The 22,433-nt window shown below is 32.2% G+C and overlaps 2 protein-coding genes across 2 annotated transcripts; both read right to left on the bottom strand.

Moving 5' to 3' along the window:
• Positions 1–318: 318 nt before the first annotated feature.
• LOC145600809 (WRKY transcription factor 72A-like) lies at positions 319–3,912 on the bottom strand. The gene is made up of 4 exons (XM_081656673.1): positions 3,868–3,912; positions 3,092–3,679; positions 2,683–2,796; positions 319–1,360 (listed from the first exon to the last, which is right to left on the bottom strand). Exons 1-4 carry the CDS (start codon positions 3,910–3,912, stop codon positions 536–538), a joined length of 1,572 nt encoding a protein of 523 aa, XP_081512799.1. The 3' UTR covers positions 319–535.
• Positions 3,913–12,364: 8,452 nt separating this feature from the next.
• On the bottom strand, positions 12,365–19,068 carry LOC145601595 (single-stranded DNA-binding protein WHY1, chloroplastic-like). Its single transcript, XM_081657640.1, has 7 exons — positions 18,714–19,068; positions 18,238–18,332; positions 18,038–18,130; positions 17,590–17,684; positions 15,410–15,483; positions 12,853–12,941; positions 12,365–12,691 (listed from the first exon to the last, which is right to left on the bottom strand). The coding sequence occupies exons 1-7, from the start codon at positions 18,991–18,993 to the stop codon at positions 12,575–12,577; spliced, it is 843 nt and encodes a 280-aa protein (XP_081513766.1). The 5' UTR covers positions 18,994–19,068; the 3' UTR covers positions 12,365–12,574.
• Positions 19,069–22,433: the final 3,365 nt, after the last annotated feature.

Here is a 22,433-nt window from a genome sequence, read left to right as displayed (position 1 = left end):
ATATTTTTTAATATTTAGTCAAAAATAAATTAAATACAAAAAGTGTTCCTGACCCGTTGCATTGAGCATTTCTTGACTCAAAACCTAAAGTGACCCGACCCAATAACCCATGACTTGAAATGACCCAAACCAACCCTGACCAATTGACAAATCTATATATGTACTCCATGTGTTCTTTTAATAATTTTCACATTTACTATTCATGTGGTCAAATTTTACGGAGTTTCATATATACAGTACCTTAATTCATGTGGCCAAACTTTCTTATTAACTAACTTTTGCATAAGACTTTTTTGAGATACTCAGACGATTCAATAGTACATAGTAGAGTTGGAAGTTATGCAAAAATAGTGAAAAATCATCTAATTAATTTAGTGAAACATAATTGTACAAAAGGAAGTATGTTTATGTACTTTTAAAGTTTTGGATCACCCAAAAAAAAAAAAAGTCTACACAAAAAATAAATAAAGGGTTAAAAGCTAAATGCCAAATGCACACCAATTAAGCATATAATTATGGAACTCAATCCCAACCATCACCCATTATGATCCCTTGCACCTGCACCTACAGAAGCATTGCTCTTCGACGTCGATAAGGGCAATGAAGCAGGGAACAATGCCAAGCTCCGGCCACTTTCCGTGGATTGCAAGGCACCACTCGAAGGGAACGACGCCATTTTCTGGTCATTGTTAGCCTTATTATTTCCAACATACGATGAGATTGCTGCTGCCAAAACTGACTGGAAATTAGGGTTTGATGCAATTGCCTTAGTAGCTACGGCAGCTATTGTCTCATTCAAAGACTGTTGAGCATTATTATTATTGCTAGGGTTTTGGTACATAATATTATTTCTTGTATTATTATTGTTATTAGTGTAGGGTAACAAATAGCCATTAGCCCAAGTAGTACTAGTTGGTAAAGAAGTTGTAGAGAAGTCTAATGAAGGGAGTGATGATGAAGCTGGTGACGACGAAAAGTTAAGGAAGCTAGAGTTTCTAGCTGAATTAGAAGAAGAATATGATGAGGATGAGGATAACCAATCAAAGGAGGAGAAGCCGGAGTTCGGGACAGTGAGGTCTAAGGTAACTGTAGGGTGTGAGTTGTGACATGAGGCTGAGATTAAGGAAGGGTTATTGTTGAAAGTGGTCATGAAGTTTGTGGAATGAAGTCCTAGAGATGAAGTGGTTAGGCTAGGGTTTGTGAGGGTTGGAGTTTGAGAGGTTAAGGAATTGGACTTTATCATGGAGGCTGCAGCCGAGGTGGCTGAAGCCATGGCGGTGGCGGAGAGAGGGAGTGGGTGGTTGTGAGTTCCTTCATAGGTTGTGATCAAGATTGACATGTCATGTGGACATCTTTGTACCTACATAAGAAATTGAAAAATCAATCAGCATAACAGTACATTTAATGTTATAGGTTTTTTTTTAAAAAAAAAAAAAAAAAAATTCATGAGTGCTTTTCTTTGTCTATGCTGTTATTTTCTCCCTTTAAATTTCTCCAAATGAACAAAACTGATAAAATGTACACCTAAGACCTAACTCTTAGGTTATTACCGTTCGTTATCCTAAAGTATCAATGAGGCTTTGTCGTTTCCGAATGGATTTAAAGTAAACTAAAAGGAAAGCGTGTGATAACTTTATATAAGCAATTTTACAAAATAAAAAAAAAATATGGATCATGCATGTTGCTTAATTTCATAGCCATTATTGTACTCTCTTAGTACCTAAATTACATTCATACTTTAATTTGCTCTATTATGTGAGGAATAAATGCTAGAAATAAGAATGTAATTTAGGGACCGAGGGAGTAATGTATTAGGACATTTTATTGGAGATATACTAGGAAATTTTTAATCAATAGTGATGATATGGGCCTCACTATGTATTTTATTTTTTTATTTTTTAGGACAAAAAATTACTCAATAATTTATCGCACAAACCTAGAACTAAGTGTCATCGTATATACAAGCTAAGTACTCCATATTAATTTAGAAATGATAGATGACTTCTAAAAGAGTGTTGCATTTTACTATCTAATGTAGTAATGGTGCTAGCTTAGTTTATAAATGTTAAATAATGATTATATTTTTTTGAATATGCTACTATATAAATTAAGTGACAAATGACTAACTAAGTAACTTTTATAAAGTATCACATACTCCATATATGTTTTATGAAGAATTGAGATAGGGTGACAATTAATTGTAGACAAATTAAATAAATTAAAGGGCGCAGTAGTCTAGCTTACAATTATTTCAAAGCTAATCTCCTCGATAAAAACATATCAAGTCATATGATGTTTATAAAATTGTTTATAAAATGTTAACTCCTTCAAAAAGCTTGACCAATAGATAAATGGAAGTCTAAACAATAAATTTTTATTAATGATTAAATAGTATTTATTCATATTGGATCAACCAAACGTATAAAAAAATTCATGTTGAGTTAGAATTGAGAAGTATTGTAAAGTATAAATTAGCATGCATTATTTAAAAGACCTTAAGACCACATCCAAGTTGTTATTCGGCTTGTAATAATAAAATTCAATTATATAACAAGTTGTAATTAAATAAAACTCGATTTTTTTCTTGGAGGTATTGGGGGGAGGTCAAAGGCTTCATTGACGCCTGATAAAGTGGATCATGGACTTTGTTGATTAAGCTAAGATTGAAATAAGACTAATTACCTGTTTTCTAACTGGACAATTCGGAGAAACTGTGCATCGATAGTATGCTCGAGGACAAGGATTTCCTTTCGCGATTTTCTGCCCATACTTCCTCCAGTGGCATCCGTCATGAATCTATATTCATCATGAAACAAACATGTTTAGGGGGTGATTTTCACATTTGGTCAAATTCTTAGGAGGTCATAATAAACTTTATTTCAATAGTTCAATTCAACTCCTCCGTTCTTTCTCCTCCGTTCTTTATCAATTGTAACATATCTTTTTAAATGATTTAATTTCATGTTGCGAAAGAAAAGGTATGAAGGAAGTATATCATGGGGAAAAAAAATCATTTTGATGTAGTGTAAATTTTTAGATGGTTGTCGAAATTTAAGACTTGTGAATTTAAATTGTTGTACTAAGTACTAACCGTGGGAGAGTCACATCTTGATCTAATGCAAACCCTAGTTTTCTTCATTTGTGGTTGATGCAAGCTCTCTTGATCATCCACTTCTTTTGAACTTGTGTTCTCTTTTGCCTTAAGATCTTGATGACTAGAAGCCCATGTGTCGACGTTTTCATCTTCCTTAGACTCTTTGTTCGAGTTCTCCAAGCTCGAATACTTGATCGAATCAGTAGCACTAGCCGTAGAGTTATGCTGAATCTTACAATAATCTAAACCTAGCTCTAACCCTCCGGCTTCTACCTTTCTTCTTTTATTCAAAGAATCATCACTTTCTTGTTTCTTATTGTTGTTATCATGACTATGTTTCTTATTAGAGCTCCAACTACCAAGAGTTAAAGAAACCATCTCGGGCTCTTGGTTTTGATCATTATCTTCATCGTTGTTGTTGCTTGATGATTTTGTCTCTATTGATTGTTTAGATTGATCCATCGACGAAATTTGCTTCTCTAGAGATTGATATTCCTTCACAATTTTCGTTAATAGCCTCTTTAATCTTTCATTTTCCTCCTTTACTTCTCCCATCTTTGCTTTGGCTGATTTCAAAAGCTCATCCTATATAAATAGTAAGGTGCACAAATAAAAAAACATGAGTAAAATTCATATAACACATAGTAACATCAAAGCATGACATAATTTCACACAATTAAGGATTCTCTCCATTTATTAGATCATCTAGATACGATGTTAAGAGAGACAACGGATAATCTAATGAAAAGTAACAAGTTATCTACGTAACTTACTTGATCATTATTGAAGATGGAAGAATCACTAAGCTCGGCCTCCATTTTTGATCTCTTATTTACTGTTAGGTATGAGAAAACTACAATACACACAATTGTGAGTTAGGACAACCTAATGTATAAATATATATAGTAATATAAGTGGCCAATTACTATATCAATATAAACTTAGAACAACCAAAATGATATATATATACTTGTATATCTTATCATATATATATAGTAAATCAACCTTTTGTCGACTACCCATAACAATTAAAAGAAGATATTTAAATTAAAATAAGATGGATTAGAGTAGTTCCCAACAAATTAATGAATGATAATTACCTTAGCTAAGCTAGCACATGTGGACTATAGGATAAAATTATTTATATAATTCAACTCTAGGAAGCTAAATAGATCGTGGAATAAGAGTGGTTAACCAACGAGATAATTATAATTAGTATAAATAATAGATTCAATCAGTCTTATTAATTGACATTAATGACAGATGAAGAAATTGGATTAGAACATGATCAGAAGAAAGTTTATATTAATATAGTATAGCTGTTCTGAAAAGGAATCCATGACCATTTTATGTTGACTTTGTGGGGGCCTCTTACATACAAAAGATTCATGTCATTTTTTAATATAGGTCAGAAATAGTCGAATTTTTTGACAGACTCGTTAATCAATGATATTTGTATGGAATAAATTAATGATATGGAGTATGTAAATAATACAATTTGCAACTAATATAATAATAATTGGAGTAATATATTATTTGCAACTAGTTGAAGTCTAATCTTGTAAACTTGAATTAAAAACATGTATTTAATTTTCTGATCCAAGATGCGTGTGATGAATTATTTAATCTCACATATATAGGTATGATCTAGGTGTGCTAAGAGCAGAATAAAGCTAAGGGAGAGTTTCTATATATCTCTCTCTCTCTCTTTTTTTTTTTTTTTTTTTTTTTTTTTTTTTTTTTTTTTTTTTTGGGATTAAACATTAGAGTAAAATATTTCAACCGTATTCCTGGTAAATAAAATACGGATAGTTTTTACTGATGTATTATTGTATATTCCGATTCTTATTACTTAGTATACTAAATTATTGGTGGTACATAAAGTAATTGTAGGGATATGATCTTGGTGATTGAGAACTCGAGATAAGTGGATCGTGGATCTAGCTAGTAGTTCTAAATATCTCACGTTATTGTTTCTCTAGGGAGTACATTTCAACAATCAATAAGCTTCATCATCCAAATTAGGAGGGAAAAAACTAAGTGAAAACTTATATCACTATATGTACCTAATCCATATGATATAAAGCATGATTTAAATTCATGTAGAACCTGTATGTTAACCCTTCTCTTTTCACCTAAGAATAATTTAACCTTAGTACATACATCACTTTAAGCTGTAAATATCATTCTAAATCAATTAAAGTATACAAAATACATACAACTTAAATAACCATATATAGTCACCATTCACTTAAAAAGATCTAGATTTTTATTTCATGCGTAGATAAAATAATGTTCATCAAGATAGAGTAGTTGACCATATACTGCCAATATCAATATGACAGCTGCTACTTATCTTGACATCATTGATTACTTATTAACATAAACTGGTTTATAGATGTAACAAAAAAGATATGTAAGTTTTTATCTAGTCTGATACTCTATAAAGAAAATCTCCTAAACAATAAAAATTGTGTTTAAAAAAAATCAAAAAACAAAGCAAAAAAATTGAAGTTACACTAAAATTTTAAATATTTTAGGTAGGCACAATCCAATTTAATTAGACCAGACTAGATCATCATACCGGTACCAAAAAGAATAAGTTAAAAACAGGATATCATCAAATTCTAAAACTCTTACCTTAATCTTTCGAGAGATTGAAGTACGTTGTCTTCGATAATCAGCTTCATAATATGTTCCAATTGCAAATTAATTTGCATATATATAGACTCAAATGTACGGAGCATAGTCAAATAATCATTTTCAAAAGGGAAGTTTTCATTTATTTTTGACTTTTATACTAAACCAATTAAATCAAACTACTTGCCGGTGTTAGACCTTATCTTTTTCGTTTGCTATGGAAACAAAGAAAAGTCAACTTTAACCATCTAGTACATTTCACTCTCACAACCAAAATGAAGCATAATATTGACTTGTTATTTGAAAATAATAATGATAATAGTATTTCATATATATCTCAACATTTAAAAATAAATAAATTTAATAGTTTGTATGTTGAGGTAAGATAGATAAGTTGATTAATTAGAATTGACCTATTTGTAACTAGGTCCATACAATTCACTGGTTCAAACGTCTGAAAGTATAAAATTAAGTTAAAACTCCATATATATCCAAACCCTCGAGATAGCTGTTGAAGTAAATCCCACCAAGTAACACATGTAAGAGTCCCATATTGATTAAAGAAGAGAGAGTTAAACACTTTATAAGGCTAAGGGGCTACTCCTCCTATTGCCATATGGTTTTGGGATGGAACCTCCTTGGACTTGTAAAGTGGACTCTCTCTCTTGGTTTGCGGGTTCGGCCCAGGCCTGCGTTTAACAATAGCCGAATAGACATAATCAAATTTGAGACAGTGAAAAGTTATTAATGCTTGCGTAGAATTATACTTCTAACAATAATACCGTAATTCTTATGATTTTGGGTTGTCGCTAATTGCGTGCTTGACACTATAGAAAATTATTGATTATTGCGTAAAATATTTTTTTTTTTTGGAAACACGTAAAATATTTTTTTTTAATATACTACGAGTACGAAGTATATATTACGGAATATTTATTAATAAAATTGAAGAATATTAATTTATTGTATAAAAAATTGATTTCAACGTCAACAATTGCTTCTAAGAGGCCAGGAGAGAGTGAGGAGGAACAGTGGGACACCCATTTTCTGCATGCACAACTCACCAATGGACTTCTCCTACCAATGAAAAGGTCAAATAATTTTTCTTACATTTGTTTATCACTATTATAATTTTTTTTAATTATCGTTATTATATACTTCGTAATTATATTACATGTTTAGATCTTTAAAATTATGTAGAAAAAAACAAAGAATTGGACCAACTAATTAACATGGTCAAAAGTTTAAGCCTCCGAAACATTTTCGTTGTTCGTTAATTATCAATGTTTGAATTTGTGGATGACCTTGTGGGTCCCAATTACTGTCCAATAAAGTGAAGCCATGTCAGCGTACTTTTATATTTGGAGGGTGACATGGCAAGCTTTCATTGGATGCATGGTGGACGGAAAGGTCTAAGTGAATTATTTTGTAATTTAGGGTTAGTTGCTCAATCAAATTCACGCAATGCATGCCTTAGACTAGGTTTGAATGCATAAAATTGAATCAAATCTTATTCTTCCTCCCTCTTTTGACGAGTCAGCTGACCTAATGTTTTCTAGCCATACTCTACTCAATCTTTTGCCACTCTTATTACTTCATACATACTCCATCCTCCCTTGCATTTCATATACTCTCTTGACACCGATAATAATTATGATATTAATTCCGAGCAACTTTTAGTATGGTATACTTAAAAAAATTCATATTTAAAATCTCTACTTATTTTATGTATTGTCCATTCCATATCTAGATCTACTCCCCTCAATACAATTTTTGGAAAATATATCATTCACAATTCACCTATATCTTATTATTATTCTGCCATATCTATAAGTGGAGTGCTATTTGAATCATATTTTAATTAGCATTTTAGCAACTTTACATATACCTCCATTTAAACATATGAAGTTTTAATCATTAAATATTTTTTACGTAATCATAAAAAGATGGTAAACAACGTAACAACCACTGTGAATAAGCTAAGGGAGAAAAGTTAATGTTGACACTTGCTCATATTACATTGATTCGTGCTTGAACATTACCAATTTAATACCACCCTATGTATCCAAATTAACTTATACAGCACATAACCTACTCTTCCCTCAAATCTATTAACAAAGGGGATATTCAAATTTACTTAATTTCAGTTCAGTTTAGCTCCAATCAGTTCAGTTCAGTTCAGCTACAATCAATTCAGTTCAGCTCCTAATTTCCTTCTCTCATAAAATTTTTATTTCAGCTCAGTTCAATTCAGCTCCAATCAGTTCAGTTGAGTTCAGTTCAGCTCAATTCAATAAATGTGAACAGGCCCTAATACTAAAACATAAATGGACATTTTGTGAAAAACTACCTTATAAAGCACTTTTTTTGCGAGAAACTACCTAATAAAAAAAATGTTGTAAGAAACTACCTTATAAAAGAGTGAATGTTGTAAGAGACTACCATTGGTCGAAAAGTCACCGTTGACTTTTGTTTTCCGGCGTTGACCACATCACGTGCCGATCACGTGACTTTTAATTTATCCTTTCTCTCCTTTTTTCTTAATTGGCACGTCACGTGATCAAAGCCGAAAAATAAAAGTCAACGATGACTTTTTGACCATGGGTAGTCTCTTACAACATTTACCCATTTATAAGGTAGTTTCTTACAACATTTTTTTTATTAGGTAGTTTCTCACAAAAAAAATGTTTTATAAGGTAGTTTTTCACAAAATGTCCAACATAAATACATAATGTTGCTGACAACATTCCTTCTAAAAATTGTACACGTTACTTTGACATAAATTTTTTTCCCACCAATTTGCTATGATGATGTCATTAGTTTTTATTTTATTATTTTATTATTTTTTTACTTTTTTTTTTTTTTTTTTTATTTTTTAGAACCACTTTTATTTTTTATCTAATAAACCTTTCGTATGCTTTATCCTTTAATTTGTCCCTTTCGAGTTCTTTTTATTTTACAAGCTAAGTATGTTAATGTTTTGATGTTTAAAAATGTTCATTGTGATTTTTTTTTTTTTTTTTATATTTTACAAGTAATATGCTACAATAGAAATTACTAACTATATATGCAACAAATTAACGGAGTAGAAAACTTTCTTTCTCCGTATTATAAATAAATCTCACAATGTGTTTGTATATTTTACAAGTAATATGCTACAATAGAAATTACTAACTATGTGTCTATGTATGCAGCAAATTAACGAAGTAGAAAACTTTCTTTCTCCATATTATAAACAAATCTCACAATGTGTTTGTTTAAAGTCGTGTATTGCACGGGATCTAAACTACGAAGTAGTAAACATTAATAAATGGCTTTATTAAATAAAATCAAATAAATTAAGAAGTTTAACCTACTCCAGAATTCTTTCTTACAGGCTGCTATTCATAAGACTAGAGGTCAGAGCTAACACATTTTTTTAATGCCAGACATAATTTTCTTACTACTTCGTATAAATTATGAGTACATTATTGGACTACAACATATATAGTAATATACAAATAGGACAGAACATGTACGTTACAACTTACAACCCAACTGTATAGTTGACATTACAATTTACAAATAAACCAGGGATTGCTGAAATCAGACATCTAAAAGCTAGATTTCATGTGCTTCATTGACCTTTAGAATAATTAATTACTGATTTAGGACTTGTAATTAGTCATAAATGTGCAACAATACATCATTAATCTAAAAAATAAATTATATACCTTAAATTAAATGAACAAGTAGTACATGCATATGGGATAGGTTGAATTCAAATTGTACATCTTGACACGGCATATCTATCCTTTAAAAAGTACTCCATCCGTCCGTTAATACATTGCCTCTATTGAGCATTTATTCATCACATAATAAAGAGAAGAGGCATTGTATTAAGGGACGGAGGGAGTATTATTTTATCTATACTTTCCCAATTCTCATGGTTCTGAACGTGTGTTTAGAAATAGAACCATATTGCAGGTTCCTCTTTCCCAAAAAAATAATATGGATATTGCATTAGAAAATTAAGTGTCGTTTGATTCTTTTTTATTTTTATGGATTATTTGATATAACTTAATTTTTCACTTTCATCTCCTTATGTAGTTATATGCAACCCTTGACGTTGTATGTACCAATTTCCTTTTTAACAAATTGTTCACCATGTTAATTAGCAAATTGACAAGCCTAGTCAAAGTATTTAGCTGGTTGGTGAATTTGATTGAACGCTATAGTCACACAAATTTGGAGGCTAGTATTATTACATTTATAATTTGAACGCTTATTTCATGACATACTTTACAAAATAAATAAATTATCAAGGATGATCAAGTAAAACTTAATGATGTTAAAGTGTTGACAACTGAATATATTGATGTAAGACCTTAACCTAGCTAATGGTAGGGTGACAAAAACCATATCTAACTTTCTAAGGATATTATTATATTAGTACTGTATACTTTAAATTTAAGTCCAACTTCTTGCCGCCATATAGTTATCATACTATGTCATTAATTATCAATTGCTTGCAAAATTAAATTGAAAATATATAAAGAATCTTCAGATTAAATTAGTTTATTGTATAAACTTTTTCAAGTAATTTAATCTAATTTACGTCATTATTAATTGCTTGTATACATAACTAACATAAGCTAAGTTTGTACATATTTTAAAATTAGTCTATGTAACAAAGTGACTGGATCTTTTTTTACGATTATCTACTCAAGTAAATATGATTACTTTAAATAAGATCATTTTACTAGGTAGCCATTGTCTCATTGCATAAGATGGATAGAATTTCAATTAAGTCAACAATATGTGGTCATTAACAAGCAATATTCATTTATTCCATGAAACTATCTATCTTATGATAGTATACGGTTTTGTACTTAATTCAAAGTAGTAATTTAATTGAAACAAATGACTCATATATTTCAAAATTCCTCTATCTCAATCAAGAATTTTGCTTTCATTTAATCTTCAAAATAATAAGTTATAAAGGTTTTACATTATCTTTGATATGATGCCTCAATTTATCGATGTCAATCATATCACCTAAGCTTTTTTTTTTTTTTTTGTTTTTGTGTGTGTGTGTGTGTGTTTAGAGAGCCACAAGGCCAGGGCGAGGGTGAGAATCGATTCCAAGATCTCCAAGAAGCGGGAAGGAAGCTCTAACCACTTGAGTTATCCCTATCCCTCACTATCATATCACCTTAGCTTCTAGGACTTTACCAAATAATTAGTTAATGATGACAACCTTGTAATTTAATTTCTTCTTTCTTGAGTCTTTTGATGTATGGATTAAACTAATCAAATTTATCGGAGTATTGAAGAAAAAATGATTTATCAATGTAAGAATTGTACTTGTACTTTAATAAGGGTTAAATGACTTAAATCCCTTATAACACCACGTAAACGCCTAAGCTGCCCTAACTTACAGAGTCTCTGACGTTCCCGGCTAAAGGTTGTACGACTTGTAACTAGCTAGAAATTAGAGAAGGATGAAAATGCAACCATAAGAAACGGGTGACGAACGATGGAACATAGTAAGACGACAGACAACTAACAATTTAATTTTAATTTAAATAGAGTTGAATTAAATATTAGTACGAGAAGTAACAAGAATAGATGCCCATGCACAGCCAAAGAACTGAGATTATATTAGGGCAATCATTACTTAAGTCTCATAAAAGTAGTTGGATGTACAATATTGTACTGACATGATGTACATCTACTGTCAAATACTAATTATAATAAATTGTTTCAAAAACAAAAAACACAAATAAATATAAATACATAATTAATGGTAGTTCCATTGACATCTACTTCGTATGTCCTAAGTTCAAAATACACCAAGCTAAGCTTGATCTAGTTGTAAGGATTGTATCTTCCAACTTTGAAGTCAAGGTTGGAAGGTACAATATCCACTTTAAGGATGGGGAATATGAGGATCCCTTACCCTTCCCCCTCATTCTTAAAGTATCTATACGAACATTTTTTTTTTTTCCTTTTTTAATGACATAATGCTAATATCCTTATTTCTAGGTGATAGTTGAGCTGCTATTATAATTATTATTCCTAAAACGACTACAAAACTAATAAAAAGCCAAATATAAACGTTAATTACCAAATGCAAAGTAAAAAAAAAAAATAAATAAATAAAAAAATAAAAAAGGAAGGAAACCAATGTAAGCGCAACTAATTACCCATCTACCAAACAAAAACAAATTACCAATTGCACTCATAAAACATACTTAGTATTAACCACGACTTTTAGATGAGTAGTCAAACGTCAAAGTGATGTCATAGTCTCCCCAATAAACATTCTAACACATCAAGATTCTTTTATTGTAAACTCATCACACAAATTCGACAGTCTAAAGTCAATTGATCAAGGAAATAAATTTGCATTTTTTTTGTAGCGAAACACTGGGGCCTGTTCTCATACGATTATTTTCAATTCAGTTCATTTCGGTTCAGCTTTAATAAGTTCAGTTCAGTTCATTTTAGTTCAGCTCTAATAAGTTCTGTTCAGTTCAGCTCCTAATTTCATTCTCTTATACAGTATAATATTTATTTCAGATCAGTTCAGCTCTAATAAGTTCAGTTCAGTTCAGCGCCCTTATGGTTGATTATGCAAACAAAAAATGGAAGAGTACTTATCTTTCTCTAACCATTTTACTTAACCGTCAATGTTAAAACTCCTCCACAAAACTTCCTACAGTAGTTCCTAGTCTCTAATAATGAGTAAGGAATAAATGTGAATAAAGCCTGAAAACCTAAAACATCTTCAAATACCATCAACAAAGAGAACCTTTTTAAATACACCACTTAGTTTTCCTTCAAACATGTAGAAAACTATCTATTCCATTCATAATCCCCCGTTCTTGTGTTTGAGCTGTTGATGCGGTTGCTGTCGTCTGGTTTTATGTTATCGGCAAAGACATTCCAGCCTAAAAGGTATGGCAAGACAAACTGCACATTAAGTAATGATGGGTTAATAAGTCAGCTAGAAGATTGACCGGTAATCACATACGAAGTAGTTCATAAGCTAGGAGGGCAAAGCATCTGAATACTGAATATGCTTGAGAGGAGATGAAAGGATCAGAAAAGAACATTGAGATATTGTATCTTACATTGAATGCCGTTACAAGAACCGCAAACTCTGCTTTAGAGATGGGTATATACACATTCTCGTCCAAGTTCAAAATCTTGTTTTGAACACCTAATTAAAAATATCAGAACAGAATAAGGAATGATAGTCTTGAAAAAATAAATAAATAAAATAAAATTCTATTAGATAACCATATAGAGCTATTATCTATTAGAGGGTGTTTGGTTCAAAAAATTTTCTCAATTTATAAACCCATAATCAAACCCACAACGGTATCAGTTAGAAATCTAAGAGGGGTATGACTCATTCCCTACCTTTAGGTATCAAATAAAAGAAAATGGTTCATTTCCAAACAAAACCAAACACATAGAATCAAGAATCGAGTTTTAACCCCATATAAACCTAATTTTATTCCTAATTCCAAACCCATACCACTTTGCACACCAAATGCCCCCTTAATTTTAAGAGTTTGCCAGGGTGAAGCAAAACACAAACTTTGTGTCATATGCCACAGGAATGGGTAACCTCCAATAACAGGGCATGAACAATCTAGGAAACAAGTTTCAAGATTCGAAAACATGAATTAAAACAGACTGCCACGATTTCCTTATAAAAAATGTATCCTAACTGTGCACTGTGCTTATAACAAGAAGTTAATTGCAACCCTGGAACTCACGACAAGCTTAAATAATACTTCAGAAGTAGACGTGAAAATTGTCAGATTATAATCAACACAAAACATAGAGATGAACTACAAGTTAACATCCTCAATACCATCAACTATGCATACCATATTCCAAGTAATGAACTTTGGTGCCGCGCAATATGACATGGCATGCAGAAACTTTTTCCAAACCTAAAGTGTACCACATGGATTTAACAGAAATGAAAGAGAATGAAGGTATTTTGGTTTGGCAACATAGGCTCAAAAGATAAGAGACACAATGAAAACCAATATGTAAAAATAGTCCAGACATGAGAGAAGATTTGTGTCACAAATTCAAAGTCACAAGCGACCTCAAAGGATCTCAGACACCTATCTTTCTTTTTTTTTTTTTGGAAAAAGACAGGTAGTATTAGTAATCTACAGACACTGGATACAATTAAGAATAGCTTTAGCAGTTAAGGTTTTAATCACAGAAAAAGCTTTTTAATTAGCATAGTGGACTGAAGTATTGCAAAGGGACAATTACACTAACAGATTTCACTTAGCTGATAATTTTCTTTCCCTCTTTTTAACATACATAGCAAGAGTTAAAGAATGAATTGAATTTCCACACTGGTGCCAACCTGGACCTTCTAGCAGTGAACCATAACCTTGAAACAATTAAACTGGAGGACTTGCCTTTGTCCATTGTGAGATCTAAAATAACTTTACCCTACCACCTGAAGCAGCTGATGTTTGCTACTGTGCGTCACCTATGCGAAAAAGGAAGGGCAGTTGAGGAAATTCAGTCTAAATTCTGCTAACATCTTTCGGGGATTAGCACATTCAGTGTGGGATTTCTAGGGCAGGACGAAGAAAGGTAGTAAAGAAAATGTCAGATATTCCTAATAAATAGGGAAAAGAGAGTGAAAGAAAGGCATCCAGTAATATACAGTATGTGTTGCTGTGTCGAAAGGGAATGTGTGAGCCTCTCAAATAAAAATCATTACTCTGCTTCCTGTCTATTAACTTTATCTTCTTATTTCTGTTCATTTCTGCACAATTTCTCTCTCTAATAACCCTCTATTTTTTTCTTTTTCTCTGCTTAGTTTTAGCTCACTGATCTGATCTCTAGCCACACCTAGTATGTATTGGACTGGATGCTCAAACCCAAGAAGATCCAGGGCCAAAAACAGCTAGTCTGTCCAGCACTCATCCCACATGTTATCCAAGCTAAGAAACACAAAAGGCAGCAGTAAGAACGATTGCAGTTAGTTACAACCACTGTCATGTCTGCGACATCATTATATTCTGCTACTAGATATTCACCTAATAGATTGTAATAAGTTTACTTTCTTGTTTCTTCTCTAGTTTTTAATGATTGTAAATTGTAAAATGTAAATAGAGCAGCTTTAGTTCTTTGAAAATTCATTCACATAAATTCCGTTTTCAAATTAAAAGAAAAGTTCTCTTGAATTGAAGGAACTCTAGCAGTGAAGGATTAAGTGTGTGTATGTTCTAGCTAATAATTTCAAAATTTACAGCTGATTTCATGAGTAAAGTAGGCCTTCAAACAACAAATTAACAGTGCTAATAGCTAAATTGCCTAGTAGTTTGGCACCTAGAATCTAACAAATACTTCGTCACTCTATATTGAAACAGTAGTATGTTGGGGTACATAGCCATATTGTGTTTCTATTTTGGAATTGTGATAGTTTTTCCAAAAATCCAAAACAGTATACATGACAATAATTTTAAGAGAGAGGGATTAGTAAACAACTAAAAAAAATACACTCTTTCAATTTCAGGCCATCCCCATGTCAAGTAGAGATCAAAGAAATAGATGAAGCAGAGCAATAAATCACAGAAGACAAAGAGTAATATAAAGCACAAAGCATTCACTATAGCAGAGAGTTCAAGAGAAGGAGATTACTTAGATTAAAAAAGTAGCCAGAGCCATCTGGAAGGGGCTCTACTTTTAATACCTTCCTTACTTTGCCTTCATCACTGCATTGTAAAAAGGAAAAACATTTTAAGTACACACTGGATCATTCATAAACATGACGACTTGTAAAAATGAGAAACTTGATACTCAAAATGGTGGCTGCTGGCACTTGCACATAAAGTTCTTATGTTAGCACAATAAACCACCCCCACCCCCAAAACAGGACAAAAATAAATAAAATGATCATCCAAGCAAGTTAGCAAGCACATATAAAGCTGGAAGGAGTTAACTTTGTATACATATTACATAGCATTATAGCTGCTTAACAGCACATGGGAACAGCACCAATTGCGTTAAGGGTTTCAGGTTATTCAGTATTTGAGCAAACAAGCTGATTGTTCAACTACCCAACTGACAAGGTCAGAAAGCGACCAGGAAATTGGTCGGATCAGAGGATAGGAGAGGAAGTCATGCCGTCATGGAGCTATACCCTTCTTTAAATAATATATTGAAATAGGATATGGAAGTCTTCACCTTGTCTTCCCCCATACTGATGGCACATTCTCTTCCAAACAACAGAAAAGGAAGGTTTCAAAGTCAACAGCATATTCAACTTGGTACTTACCACAAGCACAAAAAATGGTCAACCTAAATATGATTCAGTACCCCCACTAGAAGTCATAAAACTCCCTAACATTTTTTTTGAAGTGCTAGATATAGGTTTAATTTCATCAATTTAGAAATGAGAATAAATTATAAGTTTAAAACTATGAGGAAGCAGTAATTTAGTTTGTCACAAGTGGCTTGCATCCTTTCCACATGTCTCTCTAGCTTGTACAGCTGCAGCTCAAACTTTTCTAAAGGTCCCCTAAACAAGCGTCAAGGCATGGTCTTAAATTATTCAAGCATTGATGCTTCATTTTTGCATATATACGTTCAAATCATAACCAGTTATACACACCTGTATAATATTTTGAAATTTTAGTGGTACCCTTGAAGACACAACATTATATAGCACAACATATCATTCAAATCTTTTCGTGAGGTAAATAAATAAAAATAAATCAATAAATTAAAAAAGAAAGATTCAGATCCCACACCCAAATCAGTCACTACTGTAGTTATACCAATACAAACCACCCTACACAAGGGAAGGGGGATCATCATGTATATATATGAACCCTACTCCAATAATTTCGAAGAGGCTGTTTGAGCATTATCCCAACAATTGCACAGAGGAATAGAGGATAGTTTCGTTAATCCATGATGCCAAAGCACTGACTTTAAAATAGTTCACTGAATCACAATAAACAAGAAGAGCAATTCGAGAGAGTTTTGTTTGCTTGTCCAGTGTAACCTAAAACTGAAAAAGTGTAAATTAGAGACTGCCTCAACATTCTAAAAGTCCATGGAACATTTCTTTAAGAAAGTTGTATTAATAAGCTGGCATTGGAGCAGATCATTAGCATACCTAACAGGTTAATCAGCCTCAAAAGGCAGGAATGCAGGATAAGATGGGTGTTCAATTTTCTGTGACACGTGACAGATACTCAACAATTGAGTATTGCAGCTAGTAGTTCATATTTCCAATAATTTAACAACTATGAGTCAGCTAGGTGTTGCCTAGGACATAGGTAAGAAAGCAAACATTAGAGCAGGCAATGTCAAGGTAGAGTTCATAAATCAATAGGATTCCACTTTACAGGGACAATGTTAGCATGGTGGACTCTATTGCAGAATTGAACTCAGTTAAAAAAAGAGAGTTTATAGTCCAGTACTAAAGCTTGAATTTTTCACTTAAAATTGTTCTTTAGTAGGAGCTTAATAACTTGTGTCAAATACTACACATAGAGCTATTTCAGAACTTGTCAATCTGTAGAGCTAGAATTTAATTGTTTGAAGCAGCAATTAGAAGCTGCATCGATAAGAAAATTTAAGCAACATAAAAATGGTTACACATTTCATATATGTACTGAATGTCAGATTGGGAGGCAGCCGAAAGACAAATCAATATAAAGAATAAGGGGATGAATGTTCATGAAGCAGTGAGGTAAACATCCATATCCAAACTATTCTCTCTCCAACCACCACTTCACAATTTTCAATATTAACCAAATGCAGCATTATATAAATCATAAAGATTTAGCATCCTTAACAAAATATAGTACCTTTTTCCTTTGTTTGGGTCATGAAAAAATTCACAAGACTCCTTTGCACCAAGGCTCACCACACTTCCAATTTCAGTCACTGAAAGAGAGAATACCTAGAATTGCAATACTTTTCAGTATATAGAAACGCATCAACTTGAAAAACAAAAAAGACCATATACATTATATAAAAACACGATATCGTTTATTTTTAAACACGCCTTTGCATTAAAGCTCATAAGTTCACAAGAATAGGAGTTGTCAAACCTTTTGTTACATATGGTGAAATTGGTGATATGGATATGCAATTAAACATTCAAATTCTAGAAGCCACTAGGAAATATTACATGACCCTCGTTCATATGATGGTCCACAAAGTATACTCTTATCGACAATCCAATTGAGTTGCCAAATAATACGAGCCCTAGATATGATTATTAGACGAAAATATGTCATTGTCTCATCTCACCTGCTTTCTGCTCCAATCATACTGACGAACACCAGCAGCAGGAGCAAATTGAAGCAGCACGTAACCCTCCCTCGAAACTTTAAATGCGCCTGACTATAACTAAAACACTTGAGTTTTGCAAAAAAATTCTGTAATTGAATAAATAGAACAATACAAGTATACAACAATGAGAAGAACCAAAAGTCCATGGCGTAGCATACATCCAATGGCACAAACTCTGGAGCTTTCGGCTCCACGGTAAGCGCAGCTTTCCCTTTATATATGGAATGCCCCACAAAAACCTTAGGTGGAAAACCTATAATTCAACATCAAAATCCCAATTACTACAATACAAAATTAATCTATAATGTGTTCAATTACCAACTTATTTACAAAACAATTATTCAAAAATCAGCATATCTGAACAACAAAGCAATAATCACTACCTCAATATATACCAGGTAAACTACTCAAATTCCAACCAATTGAAGCAAACAAACGAGTAAATGAAGCAAACATGCAACTATAGAGCACAAACCCAGAAAAATCAAAGAATTCAGAGACAAATTGGAAGAATACCCATTTCAAATTACCCTTAAATACCCAAATTTCAACCAAAACTTCCTCAGGAAAACAGTAAAACATTCATTAAAAATCCAAAAACACAAATAGACAAGTACCCAGATTAGAATTTTACCTGAAGAAGTAGTTGAAGGATTTGGTGAATAAGAGGGAGAAAATCTAGGAGGAGATTTATCAAAGTATTCAGAGGATTGACGACAATTTACAGAAAGTGAGAGCTTTGATGAGGAAACATGGGATACCCAATTTCTGGGTAGCTTGAATTGGGTAGTGTTAGTGATAATGGAGTTATGAGAGGAGAGAGAAAGGTAAGGGAGAGAAGTTGGTCCATGATTTCGAAATTGAGCTCCAATGGAGAAGTTTGAAGAAGAAGAAGATAGGAGTTGCTGCACCATTGTTTTTAATTTCTGGGTTTCTCCCAATATCAAAATGTGCACTTCTTGATTCAGAAAAAAAAAAAAAAATGTGCACTTCTTATTTGACTTTACATTTACACTACTTGCTCCACAATAGGCTTTTTAGCCTTAGCCCAACAGGGTAACCCAAAGTTTTATGGACTTATGGTACTTCATGTTAAGGGCGTATATGGCACACCCTGGTGTATCTAGAATAGGTGGATCATGCCTATGGTATGAACATTTTTAGTATAAAATATGAACACGTCATAAAAATGAATATTTAATAATAAAATATGAACATGTCACAGTATAAAAATATGGATTAAACGGAAAATAAATTCATATTGGCCCACAAATTTGGCGTATTTTGTTGGTCCAAGTAAGCAAGTTAAAGCCCAAAAGAACATAAAATCATGTTTTCATGAATACATTATACATACTTCGTATTTTACTTTTTATTTTTTATTTTTTATTTTTTTTGATAGAACACATACTTTGTATATTACAAACCTTGCATTACAAAGATAATACCGGCTAAATGCCTGAATTACATAGCCTTACTATGATTCCAGGCTTCTACAAAATATTTTTACATACATATGATCTTAATACATCCTTGAAAGAAGTAAACTCACTTTAATACATCTGGTATTACTACTAGCTAGTCTACTACTACAACATACAGTGTGGTGTTTAAGTAGCCTCATGAGGCACTTCACTAAAAGAGCCGGGTGGGATGGATTGTGATTGAGGAGGCGCATAGGGCAATACACCGGGTGTAGGTGGTGACATGATAGGAGTGGTGTAACATGGTAGACGACACAACATTGGTGTGACCAGAACCCGAGCATGAGACATTGGTTGGATTTGAACACCTCCACCAAAACCACCTTGTCCAAGTATAGGATTAATTGTTGGATATCCAGTTTGATTAGTTACTTGAGGCCCCCAAAGCCATGGTCCGGATCCAATTCCATGGAACATCCTAGGCCATGGCTGCGTCATCATTTGGGTTGCATATGGAGCTTGAAATTGCCCTAGTTCACTTATTGATCTTGAAATCGCCTGCATTTTGTAAGTCTAAGTATTATAAACTCATACTTGTAATATAGTTATATGCAGTTGTGTAGTATCCCGGGGTGGTTCTGAGCATGTGTAGGGTGTTCGATCGCACAAGGCCCCCTAAGTGAAACCACTATAAAAGGGCCCCGGTTTCTAAATTTAGTAACATATTTTTCCTCAAAAAAATGATTTTAGGACCCAATATAACAAAATTGTACCGAACCACTTTCAGTGTTAAATTAGCATTTGTAGCCCCGCTTCTGGACTAGTATCTTATGAGTTATATGGCTTTATATACGAGGTAATTGACTAAATTAGTTGACACTCACATGTATAATAAGTACAAGTGTATAATTAAACTCATATTTGTAATTAATAATTATAGTTACATACGATGATGTACTATCTATTATAATGTCACATACGAGGTAATTGACTAAATTAAGTCGACATTCACATATTTTTATTATGTAACTATTGTGTGTTTTTATTGTTGTTTAATCAATTATAGTCAATTGTGGTCTAAAACCAATAATGTGCAAAAAGAGAGATGCAAAGCAAATAAGGTAGAAGTGAGTAACACAGTACAACACAATACAGATTAGAGAATAAAAATGTACTCACATCAATGTGGAACTTCAAGGATTTTATGTACTCAATGGCACGCTCGAGGATGGCCGCATGATTTCCCTACAAGGCTACAACATTACGCCATAATACCTCCTAAAATAATAATAATAATAATAATCATAATAATAATAATAATACCACCTCACAAAACGCCTTATTTTGATTAACCACCTATTTTTTCGTTAAATATATTTAACCGCCTACACACATGCAAAAAGTTAAATCTTGCTAATTTTAATCTTAAATTATTGATGATCGTGCCATATCTTGCTCGTTGAATGTTTTGGGGGTAATTTTTGTCATTTAGGTCCGATTTGAGATCAAAACATCCAAAAAAAGTGTTGGAAATGCTTCATTTTGTGTGTGCCACGCAATTTAATGTAATCTTAAAACGCAAAAAAATGAAATAATAATAATAAAAAATGTAATAATTTTTTATAATTTTGACCTCAAATTGATTTCAAAAGACTAAAAAACGCCCAAAATCTTAATAAAGCAAATTATGGGACAAAAATCGATATATATATATATATATATAAAGGAACTTATTGTTCAGAGATGGGTGAAATCTAACATTTTATGATGTTATAGGAGGTTAAACATAATAAATGAAAAAACGGGTGGTTAAATCAAATAGAGGATTTTGAGGGGTGATATAATATATACTACAATTTTTCCTAATAATAATACGAGAAACAAATATCTTTGTATGAATTCATGATGATATAATATGTATTGTATACGACTATCAGAACCTTGCTTACCTTGCTACAATGGGGGATTAACTCTTGAATGACTTTCATGTTTGCATTGATGCGCTCCCTTCTTTGTTTGTTCCCACTACTTCGTTTCTGTGCACGTATCTATGTACATACAATTGGCATGAACAATTATAAGGATTCAGCAATATTGAGGTAACAAAACAAGACCACAATTTACGTAAACAATCATGAGGAGTCGGCATGCAATATTACTACAATAACAATTTTATGATTGCAACATTTTTATAGTTTGTCAGATGCTTCTTAAATTTATACGGAATATATATTTTAAGTATCAATTTTTAAATATTTAATCTCATTTTTAATAAATTTTTCCTATTAAATATATAAATGGTACAAATCATGCTTAATAAATACTTCATTCTTTTTGTTTCAATATCCTTCTTTTTTTGTTCTAAAAAAAGTATATAGCGGATAGAAACACATTGAGATGGACATTAATTTTGTACACGATAAGGTCGCTCTTGGTGAGATCAAGGTCTTACATGTTCCGTCTTCGTATCAGTACACAGATATTTTCACCAAAGGATTACCTCGGCAACTATTTTTAGACTTTAGAGACAATCTCAGCATCCGACCTTCTCCCGATTTGACTGCGGGGATGTGATAGATAATAGGTTAATATTATTTTGTTAATATTCTGTAAAGATATATCTTGTGTAATTAGGGTTCTCATAATTAGGTTTGTAAATACCTATATATATTGATTAATGAGAATACTTCAACTAAGGAAAATTATACTATTCTACAATACTCATCGTTTTATTGATCTTGTTCTAACATTGCATGTTACGCATACATGCACAGATGCACTTAGGGTTTTCTTGACAAACTTTATCGACACCCTAACTAAGTGTGGATCAAATCCAAATGAGATTTTACGTCTGCATTATAATCTTGGCCTTGGATCCATAGTTACGTATGAATCATGGGACTAATAACATCAATGTACTATCATCTATA

This window comes from Chenopodium album, chromosome 21, assembly GCF_948465745.1.
Source record: "Chenopodium album chromosome 21, dcCheAlbu1.1, whole genome shotgun sequence".
Classification (NCBI taxonomy): domain Eukaryota; kingdom Viridiplantae; phylum Streptophyta; class Magnoliopsida; order Caryophyllales; family Amaranthaceae; genus Chenopodium; species Chenopodium album.
The sequence above is the reverse complement of the archived record's forward strand: the minus strand, read 5'-3'. Positions and strand labels throughout refer to the sequence as shown.